This window comes from Botrytis sinoallii (assembly GCF_014898435.1).
Source record: "Botrytis sinoallii strain Bc 23 chromosome Unknown BSIN_014, whole genome shotgun sequence".
NCBI classification, from domain to species: domain Eukaryota; kingdom Fungi; phylum Ascomycota; class Leotiomycetes; order Helotiales; family Sclerotiniaceae; genus Botrytis; species Botrytis sinoallii.
This window is the reverse complement of record NW_024066041.1, coordinates 1,486,231-1,501,977: the sequence shown is the minus strand read 5'-3', so window position 1 is coordinate 1,501,977 and position 15,747 is coordinate 1,486,231. Positions and strand designations below refer to the sequence as shown.

The window sequence follows — 15,747 nt, the reverse complement described above, 5'->3', positions numbered from 1 at the left end:
TCCAATCTCTACTCTTCAATGTTAGGTAATTCAAATTGAAAGTGGTCAAGTAAAAGGTTCTCTTCATTGAGCAAAAGAAGATGGATTCATAGTATGTTTGTGCATCGATTTCCTAGGTTATCGTCCCAAGCGAGGGGGTAGAAACGGGCCAACCCCGCAGTGGCTTCCTTGATTCACATCAGCCCTCCAATCAGCCTAGGCAAGGATTGATTCTATCGTATGTTATCGATATTATCTACCTGTATGAAGTAGCACTTCTCACTTTTTCTAGAAAAGCATATCATGTCAAGTGACTGTGTAAGTCTCAACCACTCACATGGAAGCCTGCTTGCTTCTCAACCACTCATTTGAAACTTTGCTAGCAGTCAATCTCATAATCAGGACCACCAAATATCCAACACGCATCAATGAACAGTCGTCACAAATGGTACCGCCTCAAGCCTATAAAAATATTGATACATAGAAAATGAAGTGATGTTGAAACGTCCCTGAAGTGCTAGATTCCTCTAAAAGGTGGTGAGCAGGAGGAATCCTCAGGTATTCGTCGTCTGATATGTAGCATGTCTTTGTAGGCTGAGTTTATAGGTGAATACAATTTATAATCAGCTTTGATCATCATGACCTGCCTCAATCTCTAGCTAAATGCCACAAAGACCTGAAGTTCGTTTATTTTTTTTGATAATCCATAGCCTTACTATTTACCACCAGATAGGTCTTCTATCTTCTATATCTGAAATCACAGCTAATTACTTGGTATTCTTATTAAAATTGATATGATCCTGAGTATCCCAAAGCAGGGCAGCTACAAAAAAGAAATAGAAAAGTTTGTCATTAGAAATCCCCACCATCCAACATTGACCCCTATGGATACTCACAGTCCAAGTAATTCGAGAAGGTGAAGGAGAAGTCAGAGCAGCACGGACCTCGCCTATTCATTCAACAACCTTATCCAGGCATGTGATTCACCTCCATAATTCTACCTAATAGCTTGCCAGTTTTTCTTCTTTTTGTTGATTGCTGCCTGCAACTCGACCAACTCTTTTAAATCTCCACCAGGAACAAAAATGAAGATACAACCTTTTCAAGCAAAAATTGTGTCCTGGAACTGACAAACCAACAAACATAACATACATTCCTTCTAAATGGTCAGTAAACTCTTAAAACTACATCTTTACCGACAATTCATGCTGAAGAATACTGATTCATCACAGAGAAACAGTCTTTCAGCCTCGAAATTCCCACAGACCTTGATTTTCCTTCAACTTTTTTCGACTTCGAACTACCTCACACAGCGACGAGTACTACTACCTTGATCGAGTAAAGGGAGAACAACCACCTGTATCTTCTTGATTGAGGATACGACCGTGCTCGGAAAACTTATAGCATGACCAGATTTTTCCAAGCTGACTCACTGTTCAACTCAAGTGGAGACTGCTCACCACAATAATCTGAGCCACAAGTCTCGTACGACTTTTGGAATTCATTCTTCTATTTCCGGCTACGAAGAACCAACATTGACTAGCTGCAGGAACCTTAAGACGGAACGTTGCACAAGCGTTGAGTCACAGCTCTGGGACAAGAAAATTGAATCTTGAACACCTACAGGAATACTAAGACTGAAGGCTGTACGAGCGTTGAGTCATGGTCCTGGGAGACGAATCCATACCATCACTTGACAGTCCTCATTCATAGCTCATCTATAATTCGGGAAAGCATGACGCGTCTGCATAAGCCCTCACCATATAGTTGCTGAGCAAACCCTTTCTTCTCTTGTTCGAAAGAATGAGAACGGCGTGTAGCAGTATGCCGCGGACGACTTCTTGGAGCAAATTAGCTTGGCTATCTATCATAACATCAAAGAGGAAGATTGTACGAGCTTCTGAGTGGCAGCTTAGTGAGCGAACCTCCAACATCACTTGACAGTTTCACGTCGCGGCTCATCTATATATATTAGGTAGAGGATTACACCACTACATAAGTTCATCATGTGGCGGTTTTACGGACTCTCCTCTCTCGGCAGTCAAATTCAAGATGAAAACATGCAGCAGCATTCATCGGAACTTTATCGACAACCTCCTGGGGCAACTTCACCCAGTATAATTGACGTATTGACGTCGCAGAACAGTGCTTCTCCTACCCGTGGCATTGTTCTACAGAGCGCAGTTGATCTCTTCTAAGTGGAAGACATACTAAGTCGCAGGGTGTTACATCACATACAAAGTCGAACCACGCCATGAGAGGCACACTACTGCCTGATTCAATTCAATAATGTTAGCACAAGAACTCACATGAACTTTCACAAGGCAAAACGAATGTCATAGAAGATTGTTATTGGAAGCATCTATCTATGATACAAGGTCTTGTGTCCCCCGCTTTCCACTGCTGAACGAATGACGATGAGTGATTCCATTTGATGCGACCAGCAAAAAACTTACGAAAACTCCTGTTCACCAAGAGAAGTCCCGGAAACAAGAGAGAAATCGCAGTCGAGTGAGGAAGCAAATAGGAAAGATCGCTCGTGCGGATACAGCAGTTTTGACAAGCAAAGCAAATTAATGACCAAATGTTTTTGTCTATGAAACCGTTTGCGCCCTCCGCCAAGCCCAAAGACTTCCTAAATATGATAACCAGGGTTTACAAAGAGCGAAGATGAAATATTGCGAAAGAATTTTTGATAGCCAGGGTTTCATAACAACTCGGGAGCATCCAAACGCCAACAGACAGCGAATAGAAGCTAAATTTGCGGTGAAAGAAGTATGATCCAACTGGTCCAAAATCAATCGTTAATACAAAGAATGAAAATGAGAAGAGAAATAATTGCAAGATCAAAATTGCTTCGAAAGTTACTGGTACCATTTGGCGGATATGATTTGACATGGAAGCATCGTCAATATCTGTTGTGCCAAGGTTGTTCATCTTCGAAGGCAAAAAACGGACTCAAAGGTTGTTGTCATCGGGGTTGAAAGGTTGGTTGGAATTGTAATCTTGAACAAAACCATCATGGAAAGATTCGAAGCCCTGTCCAGGAATTTCACTGGGGTCGATAAAATCGTACCCAGATCCGTCATAGGCGTGGCCGGCAGAGTCAGTAAAGTCACCGAATCCCTCGGTGTCGTTCGAGCTGACCAAGCTCAAGCCATGATTAATTGCAGGCGCTAAGCCAGAGCGTTCAAAACCGAAGAATTGCTGGTTGGAGTATTGGTAGCTACCATGTGTATTTTGATACGGTCCCGTCTCAGCATTCATAAAATTCTGATTGCCATAAGTTTGGCCGTAAACTGGGTTATATGCTTGAGCAGTCAATGCGCCTTGTGGGTTGTAAGTACCGGACCCAGGGGTTATACCTCCATTGTAGCCGTAAGGAGTGTAAACAAGCTGATTTTGAAGCCCAGAATTATCATTGTTGAGATGCAAACCTCCATGACCAAAAACATCATCAAAATCGCGATCATGAGCATCGACAATCGTCTCTGCGTCATCATCAACATCGCCATATCTGCCAGTGTACTCGGCCTCATCGACTGCAACTTCCTCCTCAGCCAAGTTCATGGAAGCGCCTGCAGCGAATTTCTTTAGCTTATCAGGTGAAATCTTGAGCTTGAGTGGCAAACTGGCTAAAGGTGTCATTGCATGATTTCCGGCAACCTTCTTGCAGGGTGTCTCTTCAAGGAAGTCATCATCTTCAGAGTATTCAAATGATTCACCCTCGGAATCGCTGGTCTCATCTAAATCATATTTACGCTCGGTTTTGACCTTGACCTTACGCTTGCGATGACCATTGATCTTAAGACGGTTTCCGGGGTCGTAATCCTCATCTGATGGCATTTCTGCCGGGTCGATGGATTCGGATCGTTCCTTCTTGACCACGACAGACTTCTCTTTTTGTTCGGTCTTTGCTTTTGATGCTCGCTTGTCAGGATAAGATCGAGTGGAGAAAGTCTTGGTAGGTGTTTCCTCGACAATAGTTGCCTTGTTGTTTTGCCATCGAGCCTTATCGCGACGATAGGTTCCTGATCCTCTGGTGATACCAGGAGTAACTAGACTCTCCTTCAAGTCTTCGATCTCTTCGTCCCAAGTAACTTCACGAGTTGCTTTTGGGTCTTCAGAATTCATATCGCGAATGTATCCACGAACATTTGAATCAACAGTGTTCTTCTTTGCAAAAGGAGGAGGAACAAGGTGACCTTCGGGGATAAGAACTTCACGCAGCTTATTGATATACTGTACGGTAGCTGCACCAGAACTTCCAGGGCGTATTCTGTGAGCGATATCGTCCCACGGAAGGCTTATTCCTTGACGGCGACATTCATAATTGATCCATTGAAGCACTTTCTCCGCCATTCTTGGTCCTATAGCTTTGATTAGTCCTTGTTCTCGAGGTTGATGTGAAGAATGGAAGCTTACTGTGCCAAGGTACAAGCTTGCGTCCTTCGACGCGACCATTTGGATGGGTTGGTTTTCCAGCAGAGCCAATTACCTTACGAGCTTTGCCCCAAGTGTTTCTGGGGGACTTGACTCCATCTTTCTTGTCTTTCCAGCCATTTTCATCTTCCTCGGAAGACTCGCCGCGTAGTGCGCTTTTCAAGATCGCGTGGCTTTCCTTGATCTTTCTCTTCTCTACAAAAGGTTAGAATTTAATGGCTTCCATTCTAGCGAAGGATGTGTATCGATGACAAAAATATTGTATTCTTCGAGCGACTCACCTGAAGATGGATTGATATCAGTGATATTGTTAGGTGCGCGCTTATTACTAGCAGCTTTTCTTGGAGATAGAGGCCCGACACACTTTCTTCCATTACCACGAACAGCTTTGGCTGATGAATTGGATGGCGTGACGGGGTCATAGCTGTCATCTATCTCGTCATCTATCTCGATCCAGGCGAATAGATCTTTGGTGTTTATTTTAGCTTGGGAGTTAGAGAGAATGCTAGACTTGACAGGTGTAGCAACAGAACCACGACGGGGAGATTCTTGCTTCTCGATGTTGTTGAGGTTTTGATCACGGCCAAGTCCCTCGACTACATCGGCATCTCCATCAGTTGAAGGCATGTTTGTTAAGAATTGACTGTCAATGCGTTGTGTGGTTGTCTTGTCGTTGTTGGAAGAAGAGAATCAGAATTATCTAGAGCGAAGAAATACTTGTTAGCCTTTGTTGCTTGATTGAGCACCTTGTCAGACCTCTAGCAGATGTGAGGTAGCGATTCCGAAAGCGGACTTGAGGAGCGGGGAATCTTAGATTGAGAGAAGAAAATGGAGTGAATTTGGAGTGGAAAATAGTAAGCGCGAAGATTGCGAACAGCATGAGATTGGGGAAAGATAAGAATTGGACAAGTCTACCAAAGGGGAAATGGTGTATAAGTCTGAATCCAGATGAAATCTTTCCCAGAATTGTGGGTGTGTTTCCCACTGTTCTGAGGGTTTCAGTTGTGGCATTGGTCAAATATGATGCCAAGTAAGAAGGTCCTTCGGAACCAGAAGCCTGATGGTAGTTCATGCAAACACAATACATGAATGCATAATATAGTGCAGAAAGACTCAAGTGCTTTCAATCCTATTGATCTTGTTGGGCTTCAGATCGCCGCAAAACTGCCCTAAGACAAGTATTGCTTCGGCGACGCCATCATCACGAAGAGGAAGAGTCCTCTGTGAATCGGCAGAGCCTTGATCAGATACACCTTGATTGACTGAGGATATTCTGATTTGAATTCTGTGTTGGGAGAGTGTGACTGCTAGATCGGGAAGGTGGGGTAGGGTAGTGATGGGGGAGTCGCAGCAACACTGCCATTAAGAAGAGGAAAAGAAGTTTAAGTCTTTGAAAACGTACCTTATAGGAGACTTAAGATAATTCGAAACAGAAGAGCAGAGACAGAGGGACTCTATTTGCTCAAGTGATGAGGTAGAAAAAAGAACTGATGATGGATTGTAAAAGATTGAGTTTGGGGTTTGGAGAGAGAAAGATAAAGAGAGAGGGAGAAGAGTCGCAAGCGAGAACCAAGTTTAAAGTATCAACAACTTCAAATTTGTGCCGGTATCCAATCGGGCCGGATAATCTTACATTACCGACCAACCGAATGGAATATTCCGGGTGACGACAAAGGGTTAGATAATTTAGATGATCTAGCACCATAGGAGATACTCTTGAGGCTTGTATGGCTCTCTCCTGGAGTGTGCATAAGTGTTCAGCTTGAAGATTACACTTCAAAGCGCCGTCATAGACTTCGACATTTATTCTGCTATCGGTCACCATGTGTTTCTCATGGCAATTGCCTTTTCAAAGCACCCAATTTAAGTCTCGCTGATCTGAGGTGGCTACCTCAAACGTCTACAGAACTCAAGATCAGAAAGAAGTATACGAAAGTCTCTGTTTGTGCTAGCTACCAACTAACTTTTAATATAATTGGCAGAACTTGAATCTCCCCTTTAAAATGGAAAAGCGTCAATCTAATCAACAGGGCTCGTTCGTAGGCCACAAGGAACAACAACCCAGCAGATGTTCTCCGCGAGGGTCCAGCAAGATCTGCAGCAAGATCTGCGGCAACCACTGCGGGAGTAACCCAGAATGCACACTTCAACCATATCGCGTTAGCACATTACTCGACTCTAGCTTCTCCATTGCTTTTTTGCAGTTAGTCCACCTCCATTGATCTAATTCTACTGAAGAGAGCAGTTGCTGAAAAGATCGTTGTCTGTAGGATCTTCCACTAATCTTTAAGCACGACAACATCCGGCTTAGAGGTTTAGAAGACGTTCCATTAACTCTGACAACTTATACAATACTGTAATTCCACCGAAGTGAGTCCCACTCTGCTTGTACTAGACGCTGGCGTCACGGAGATCTTACTATCTATTGATTACACCACTGTCGAGTATCTAGATTCTCCAACCCTATAATGTAAATCAATAACAGACGGTTCGGCTGCTACCAAGGCAATCATCAAGCCTGCAACAGCTGCTGCTGAAATGCTCTATCTGAACACTAGTATCTACAAAGTAACCACCACAATTACCATACCAGCTGGTGCCTGTAACGGCGAGAAACGTAGCATGTAATAATAGGAGATACTCGAAATACTTGATGTATTAGCTAGCTACTTTCAAACGAGGATCTATACACCCGAGCTACAGCGATTTATCGGCCAGTATGCAGCACGACATCGTGCCAGTAGATATTACCTCCCTACTACACGCATATTCTCAATCTTCATAAGCCCATTTCTGCTAGCCACTTTTCTAATTAACGCCGTATGCTAACTGGCAGAAGCTAAGAGTTAAGGAGTAGTCGTCGAGATCATGTAAGCTTGTTGAGTTAGACGAAACGAAAGGACACCTGCATAGTTATACTGTTCACCGCGGCTTTAGACCTCACATGTTGAAGAGGAGAAGGCGACGAGCAAGAAGAGCTCAACATCACACTCTCCATGTAATAATCGTACTTGTGCCTACCAGCTTCTATTTGGCGAGGAGAAGATCCAGCCATAATGCTTACCATCATCTTTGAGCTCATTCTGAGAATCTAGAGGCCAGTCTACTCACAGTAAGAATGCAGACGGAGTAAAATACTATTTAGATGCTCAAGAGCTGATTCATTATTTAGGGAACTGCATGAACAATAGCTTGAAAATCTCCATTTCCTATCGATCTCGTGTTTCAAGAGCAAAAATACTGATCCCGCCGATTTACCACCATCCGAAGAAACTGCAGATCCTCCCCCAAGTTTCTCGATACGTAAGAACTGACCACATATTTCCTCGAAGAATTTCATAGCTGCAGACGCCATAAGCAACGATATTCCCCCCAACGAATAATCACCAGCCTCCAACGACCAAATAAAACCCAGAATCCTCTATTCAACCAACAAAGAACTCTCCGAACCGCCTTCGCTATCATAAGCTTGTCCAATAGACCGATACTGCTGCGCACCCATACCCATTCCATTTGATCCTGCAGCATGACTTCTAGATGCCGTCATATTCTGTCCACCGTGACCACCCATACCAGTTCCGCTTCCCATCATACCGTGACCGCTCATCATTCCACCATATCCACCCGTATTGAAACTATATCCACTCTGCGGCTGACCATACGTATTCAAAGCACCGGAGCCCGCACCAGTAGCGCTCATGCCACCCGCAACCATATCACTTGCATACCCCTCCCCATCACCAAACTCAAACTCGCCCCCCTCTCCACTAACACTCCCTGCCGCACTGCTCCCTCCACTATAATAATCCACCAACTCCCTATTGACATCACACAATCCAGCTCCCAACCCCATCTGCATTCCCTCTCTCAACTGCGCGCTTGGAGAATCTTCTCGATACATCTCCTCCTTAATCGCATTCCTCGCACTCATCTCGCTCTTCACCTCTCTCTTGACTTTATTTCTGCTCGGGCCCTGACCAGAAGAAGAGTCCTCCTCATCATCCGCATTCTCATCTTCGTTGGAAAACTTGCGCTTCTTACCGGTAGACTTGCCGCGCGGTGCGGAGGTGGGAGCGGAGATGTTCGAGTTGAGGGTGGAGGAGGGACCGGGCGCGGGTTTGATGGATGCAGCGTTGGGTGCGATGCCGTGGGAGCGCATCATGCGTTCGTAGCGTTTTGCGCTGCGAGGTGAGAGGTTAGTCGGGGGTGCAGTTTGAAGCGGAAAAGAGGATGGAGAAGGGGATTGGGGTGGATTGGTGGGTGGAGAGAAGAGAAAACTTACGCGGCGCCTTTGGTGACGATCTTGCATTCTTTAGCTACTTGGCCGAAGTCTACCTGTGAGATGTTAGTAGTCGTCTTCGAAAACAGTCAAAGTAAGAGGATGGTGGGAAAGTGAATAGACAGCAATGTGCGGCAGAGGAGGAAGAATACCTTTCCATTGTTACTGTATCGAATACAGCTAATAAGGAACTTGAATTGTTCTTCGTTGGAAGCTGGAGCCATGATGAGCAAGCTGTTGTTGTATAGTGTATATCTTAGATGTATGGATGTATTGTTGAGGTCTCTCAACTCGATGGATTGACTATTGAAGACAATGTAATAAGTTAGTCTTCTCCAAAAGTGAATAGAATGTTTGGTGTCTGAGCGGGAAGGAAGACAATTCTGGCGGCAGCGGAAGAAGAGATGGATAAGGTCTTCCGATCTTGCAAGACTGACAGATGGAGATTAGGGAAATGGAGAGAAAACGTCTTTCTTTTTAATGTCTAGACTGTGGTAGAGCGGTTGCTACTTACTGGCTTGTCTGTAATAGTCAAGTTGTAGATCTAGGGCAGGCTGTCGTTTTTGAGAATAATGTGTTTGAAAGAGTTGGGTATGTGGTTGTGAGGGGTTGTGTTATCAAAGATTACTTTCGTTGTTCAATTTTGGGTTCTTCAAATAAAGGTGGATTGTGGGATCATAGTTCCAACAGTGAATCTGAAAGATTTCTTTTCTCCTGAGATGAGGGGTCTTTCACAAAGAGAAAGAGTATTTGTGTGTCACGGGTCATGAGTAGACAATGGATTCTGGGTCATGGGAGATTGCATTCAAGAGCAAACTCTGAGAGTACTATAACTATGGCCATTGACTGCGCACTCGTCCTTTCTCCTAGCTTTCCCCATGATATCATATCCTCCCCATCGCATTTATAGAGACACATAACCTCCCTCATGTTATGATCCTGGCGAAGGAGAAAAAACATGCCGTGCTTAAACCAGAACCAATTTGCAAACCAGTAAAGTAAAATCCATCTCAATCTTATCCATCGTTCCGACCGAGAGTAGCGAGTTGAATGGGAAAGGGGAAAGAGTCGGATTTACTCGGAATCCTCTGTCGAAGTGTTTAAAATTAGCAAGTGTAGTTGCGCATATAGAATGAGAAAACGCAATGAGTGTGTCTGATAACAATGACTCCGAGTTTGAACAATGCAAAAATCCACAAGAAAAGCCAGCCTAGAGGAAGTGTAGAATCTTAGAGCTCAGCCCAGCCTATAGCCCTCATCAGGAATTCTGCAGGAATGTGTAATCATTGAGAGCCTTCCAATGTCGATAAGCATCAATACTCATGTTGGATTGGGCAGCTAGGAGTTGTTCATCGAGATCAACTTGCTCGTCAACAGGACTCTCTTCAATGAAAGTAGAGAATGTCTCTTCGGCTTCGACGACAGACATTTTAGCAACCTCATCTGAAATCTGAAGACTTTCAGAAGATCCAGTAGACGAGCCGACAACGGAGTTCTTTCCAAGACTTTTGGCTTTGAGGGAAGGAATATGTTCTGGTGACTTGCCGTCTTCGTCGTCCAATACTGGCTCTGCTAATTCGTCACCGCTATCAACCTCTTCCTCCTTGACTTCCTTCTCGACTGTGCCCTTCTTTCCTCTGGGCTTAGGGGCGGCTTTGATGGGAGCGTTCTTTGGGCCAACCTTCTTCTTTGGAGAAGTTTTCTTGGTGGGAGAGGGGGTCTTGGGAGGGGTAGCACCATCCTCGTCATCTGGAGAAGGTCCGGCTTGATCCTAGTAAGTATCGAGTTAGCAGAGTGTTAATTTGCGTCAAGAAAAGATGCCCTATTCAGACAGTGTCATACCTTCAACTTCTCAAACAGCTTCTTGAAGCTCTGGCGAGCGTTCTTAGCAAACTTGACCTTAACTCGAGAGGCGACACGGTCAAAGTTAATCTATTGATGGATATTGTAAGTACGTAGTCAATGTTGCATGAAGAACAGTGCGACGTGAGTACATGGAAGTCAAGAAGAAGATATCAGATGAGTGTCGCTCTATGCCATTACTTGGCATCAGAACCCAAGATATTCACCTGACATGAACGGAAACACAAACGGGTGCAACACCAAAACGACACAAGGCCCAACCCCAAGAAGGGTTCAGCACAAGGAAAAAGAGAACAAATGGAACTTACATTGCTAGGAATCTCCCCCATCTCAGACATCACAGCTACAAGCATCTCCGTCTCCTTCGCGGACAAAGTCAAAGTTGTCATTTTTGCGAATGCTGATTCTGTCTTCGAGTCAGCTTGAGTTTACTTGAGATTGACCACTGTCACTATCCACCACCCATAGGATCTTGAGATCCCAGATGAAGAAAAACTCACTTTGTAGAAATGGAAATGATTTCTTTTCGAAGTAATGCTTCTTTGAGACGGTATCCTTGGATGCGCAAGCTAAATTGCAAGAATTGCGAAATTGTGGTTGTTGTTGTTGTGAGATCGTGAGGTTGCGTTTGGATGTGGTTTTGGAGGGCAGAGAAGAAGCGAAGCAGTTGAGCAGCAGCACAGCACAGCAAAACTGAACCGAGATAATATAGTAATAATTCAACTAGTAGGCAGAAATAGAAGTAAAAGTGAATTTTCCAGCCATTTCTCACTTCTCTCCGAAGCATACCTACCCAGTAAAATCTTCCCGTTCCCCGAATCTTCCAGCCAGGTTCGAGCATGAATTCTGTCTGCTTGATCGGAGGTTCTATCAATTTTTTGGAGTCACATTATGCATGGAACATAGATTTCCAGCTTTGAGATATCAGAAATTGACCATTGTGAAGAATGTGACACAAATCCTGCGGGGTTTCCGTTTGGCTGACATTGTTTGCACAGACCTCACATTGCTTTTTTCTCTACCGTAGTATCGGGCATTTACCTGGTCAAGTATTGAATGGCAAAGACAAAAGTAAGTGATTCATGGTCAAGTAGACATTAAAAGAAGTAATGATTTTATAGAGATCCTAGATGGTGCTTTCCAGAACAACTTGAAGTTGCAATAATCAACACCTATCTACGAATCGTCCCTTTTCCCAAAGACGGGGAATAGATAATTACTAATATCCATGGCTGATAACAACCTTCCTCCCCATAATTCCTTGTATTCATCAATAACCCGAATCGCCATGGACATAAAAGAAGAAGAAAATTGTCAGAACTTTAGAGATCCAACGCTGAACAGAACCACCTTCCGGCACCCATGACGAGCTTGGGTAACATATATGCAACCTCACCCAGAAAAGCTACCACCGACAGCCCAGAAGACTTGATGACGACATATGATTTACTCATCATCTTCTTCCTTGGATTCCTCCTTCACATCCTCCATATCCTCGTCTTTGACATCAGAGAGCTCCTCGTCAGACTCGACTTTCTTGGCAGACTTCTTTGCTGGTACCTTCTTGGCACGAGGCTTGGGAGTAGCCTTAGCCTTGGTAACGCGATTCTTGGAAGGGGTGGTTGGGACAGCAGGCTCGTTGGTGCCATTAGCATCCGATGCTTTCTTTAGTGAGACGTCGCCTTTGCCGGCCTTGCCACCAGCCACCTCATCAGCAGTGCGTGAAGAGGCACCAAAAGGAAGATCAAACTTCTTCTTGATGGAAGAGACCTTATTCGAAACCTGAAGCGGAGGATTAGTTGAGAAAATGTTTGATGGTCGAAAGCATGACTTACCGAACGAGGATTTTTGTAGTTCAATAGCTGGGCGACTTTTTGAGTATCGACCTTTAGATTTTTTCCCTAATCAGCTATTGGGAACAGTTTTTGGACGTGGAAAAGCGTATAAGATAAAGTGTGATTTGAAAGTGAAGGGTACGTGAGATGCGGTGCGCGCGACAACTATACATGTACACAGAGCCACCAAGTGAAGATGAGGTGGTGTGGTAAAACGCGAGAACGAATTGCTTGTAATGATTTTGAGAGGAAAGGGTGCAATTGAAAGACAGCCGAAGGTGTGATACATGGTCGCGGTGATAAAATTTGGAAGTGAAGTACAAACAGCAGGATGGGAGAGATAGCATTGCGACAGTATGACTTACCTGGATAGAACCGCCGGTGGTGTTGCGAAGACAACACATGAGGAAATCAACATCAGCCTGGCTCATACCGCCGTTGGCTTGAGCTTGGGAACTGGCAACTTCATTGTCGGACATTTTGATTGTGGTTAATGGGATTGTTTTTGTGGAGGAATGGGATGCGACGAGATGATCTATGTATACAAGACCAGTCAGCACGACAAAAATGTCGCAAAAAGATGAAAGTAATGATACGTACATGATGAACTTGCAAAGTGATGCAAGGGATTGATGTATTAACCGTCGAAGTCACCGAAAGGTACGAGAATTTGAGTATGCAAGTTGATCGAGACCGAGGAAAATGTTGTGTAAGTGGGATGGAGAATTTGGGTTGAAAAGTGCGACGAGGATGTTCTTATATGTCTCCATGGGAACGATGCTCATTGAAAAATTCCCTCATATTTCTCTCGCCTAATTGGATGAAGTGGGAACCATCTTTCACTATTCACTCAATATCATGTTCATTCTGAGAGGTTGGTCATTCTCACATGTTTTATTCCATTCGTATTAACTCATGCTCATAGAATGAATGAATTCAGCAGTTTTTTTTTGCTTTTAGCATCCGTTGATATGGTTCATGAGCGGGGTAATGTCCCTGCGTGAATGAATATATTGTTTTGGAAAACCTCGAATACTCTCATTGAGGTACTCGAGACTACTAGCCCTATCGAGTAATTACCATATATGTTAGATCTTGATTCAGTTAGTCAGATTAAGAGCCGGCATCGATCTGCTAGAAGCTTCACGCCCATGAAGGACTGTATCAAGTTGAGTGGAGCTCAACGACGTCTGAGTATGAGAATATGTACTAGCTAGCTATAAATAAATTCAAAAACTTTGGACTTGATCTTCTAGCATTTTCAGGATGTCTGTTTGCACATGAATGTAAAGTGAATGTACGACCGTCACCATGCATTTTCCAAACGCCACCAACGTCCCTCGAGAAACAACCTTGGGAATCCCAAAGAATATGCAGTGTCGTCTAAAAGAGCTATCAGTGCAGAGGAGATAATGTAGGTATCCATATGCGATTCCCTGCATCATTTGCAGAAAACCTTCGATGGAAAGAACAGTCGGCTCTAGAAACAAGGTGCATGAAGCTTCACACCGGATCCCCGCGGCAAATGGCAGAAGAAACCATAAAAGGTACCTGTGGCTCCCCGGGCCTGTGGGTAAAAACATGAAAAGTCATAGATGTTGAGAATCCTAGTACAAAGTTCCTTCACCTTCACCTTGACATGTATTTTGAACTACCTTATGAGGCAATAACTGCGGATAAATCATTTATTTCTACCACATCATTGCAAAGTGTCCCTCTATGAGGTGCAAATTCACCGCTGTAAAGCTTGACCCAAATGCACATGGAACGTTGAAGCTAGATCATACATTTACTCCTTTTTTTTATCTATTCCGCATTTTTACATCTCTATCCTGATTCTACTGAACGGAAGCTCGAAAAAACGGTTGGAGCGTGATTCAAAAGACCGCCATCGAGCAAATGAAAGCAGCACCATTCAAATTCATATGCTTCCCGACTCTACTGTAACCACGTAAATTCACGTATCTACCATTCTCATATAATGTCGTATGTTGATGTATCCCCGAGCTATTGAATGAATGTTCATCTGCAAAGAATGGTCAGTCCGCTCCGCAAAGAACAGGTAACACATATCACTTACCAGCTTAAGATACAAATAGATCTTAATTGAAGTTGTGTGACAATCCATCTAAGACCACGGGGGCTGCCTCCTTGATTTCATCGTCGGAGCCTTGATCGCTGACAGTAAGAGTGTTCGTTTCTTCGTCAAATCCATGATATTTGCTCAGGTCGAATTCCTCTTTATTTTGAAACTCATTCTCGGAGTCGTAGTCATGGCGCTGATTAGCAGTAATGATTAAGTTCGCTGCAGTATCATCGTTCCTGTTAAGAATGTACCCTTGGCCGCGATTTTGTTTGAACTTCGAGGGCTTCTTGGGGTCGATATTTTGGAGATTGCCAACTCTGACCGCTTTTCGTCTGACAAGTCTGTTATAAGCCGGGTCGGTCAAGACTTTTTTCTTGGAATTGAGTACAGGAGGATCGTCATATTCATCCGGAGGAGGCATTCCAGTAATCTTAGGGATAAGCGGCTGTGGTTCTACCTTGTAATGTTTCCGGAGTTTGGTCCTCATTTGACCAAAGCGAGAACGGGCCATGTAAGAATTGGAGCATTCAGTGCGCTCAGCAACAAGATTCCAATTTATCTGCGCAGGGAACGAGGATGTTAGTAAATCAAATCACATGATCGCTTATTAAAGGGACAATGTCTGTAAGGCAAAGTCAAAGAATGTGAAAAATCGAACAAGATAGGATATATCATAGATCGTTGAGTGTGTAGCATATAAAGAAAGTAAGCTTACATCTGGTGGAGTTTCGATACAATCAAAAACTATGAAAAGGAACTTGGCATCTTTCGCAGTTGGTTCGCGGGCATCAAAGTTCGTAGCTCTAAAGTATGTTAGTAGGATAGAGATCGAAATGAAGTATACTAACATCTTTATTTGATCATCAGTCATTCGAGAAATATCGGCTGCCTGATCCTCTTCTTTTTCCTCTTCATCATCTTCCGCCTCGTCATCAGCTTCCTCGCCTTCCTCACCGTCGTCACTCTCCTCTTCCCCTTCTTCTTTTTCTTCATCTTCATCTTCCTCCTCCTCTAACCCATCTTCCTCGGATTCCTCATCATCTTCGTCTTCCTCACTTCCCTCATCGCTCTCATCTTCCTCGTTGTCCTCAGATTTCTCGGATTCCTCATCTTCCGTTTCCTCTACCTCCTCTATCTCCTCAATTTTCTTGGACTCCTTGTATTTTCTAGGCTACATGAGTCAATCAGCATGAGCCAAATTTCCATTAAAAAAATTGTGTCACTTTTACCATCTCGAAGTCGTGAAATTTTCTGTGTGTGGA

General features: G+C 43.9%; 5 protein-coding genes across 5 annotated transcripts; all 5 read right to left on the bottom strand.

Annotated features, from left to right (window-relative positions):
- Positions 1–2,937: 2,937 nt before the first annotated feature.
- EAF02_008037 (uncharacterized protein) lies at positions 2,938–5,049 on the bottom strand (the record flags this gene model as incomplete). Its single annotated transcript, XM_038904085.1, has 3 exons — positions 2,938–4,349; positions 4,405–4,617; positions 4,704–5,049. The coding sequence occupies 3 exons, from the start codon at positions 5,047–5,049 to the stop codon at positions 2,938–2,940; spliced, it is 1,971 nt and encodes a 656-aa protein (XP_038756366.1).
- Positions 5,050–7,843: 2,794 nt separating this feature from the next.
- EAF02_008036 (uncharacterized protein) lies at positions 7,844–8,925 on the bottom strand (the record flags this gene model as incomplete). Its single annotated transcript, XM_038904084.1, has 3 exons — positions 7,844–8,603; positions 8,705–8,757; positions 8,854–8,925. 3 exons carry the CDS (start codon positions 8,923–8,925, stop codon positions 7,844–7,846), a joined length of 885 nt encoding a protein of 294 aa, XP_038756365.1.
- Positions 8,926–9,959: 1,034 nt separating this feature from the next.
- Positions 9,960–10,953, bottom strand: EAF02_008035 (uncharacterized protein; the record flags this gene model as incomplete). The annotated part of the gene is made up of 3 exons (XM_038904083.1): positions 9,960–10,472; positions 10,544–10,633; positions 10,873–10,953. The coding sequence occupies 3 exons, from the start codon at positions 10,951–10,953 to the stop codon at positions 9,960–9,962; spliced, it is 684 nt and encodes a 227-aa protein (XP_038756364.1).
- Positions 10,954–12,010: 1,057 nt separating this feature from the next.
- On the bottom strand, positions 12,011–12,878 carry EAF02_008034 (uncharacterized protein; the record flags this gene model as incomplete). Its single annotated transcript, XM_038904082.1, has 3 exons — positions 12,011–12,346; positions 12,400–12,465; positions 12,765–12,878. The coding sequence occupies 3 exons, from the start codon at positions 12,876–12,878 to the stop codon at positions 12,011–12,013; spliced, it is 516 nt and encodes a 171-aa protein (XP_038756363.1).
- A 1,623-nt stretch (positions 12,879–14,501) lies between these two features.
- On the bottom strand, positions 14,502–15,717 carry EAF02_008033 (uncharacterized protein; the record flags this gene model as incomplete). The annotated part of the gene is made up of 4 exons (XM_038904081.1): positions 14,502–15,044; positions 15,201–15,288; positions 15,334–15,656; positions 15,715–15,717. The coding sequence occupies 4 exons, from the start codon at positions 15,715–15,717 to the stop codon at positions 14,502–14,504; spliced, it is 957 nt and encodes a 318-aa protein (XP_038756362.1).
- Between the last annotated feature and the right edge of the window lie 30 nt (positions 15,718–15,747).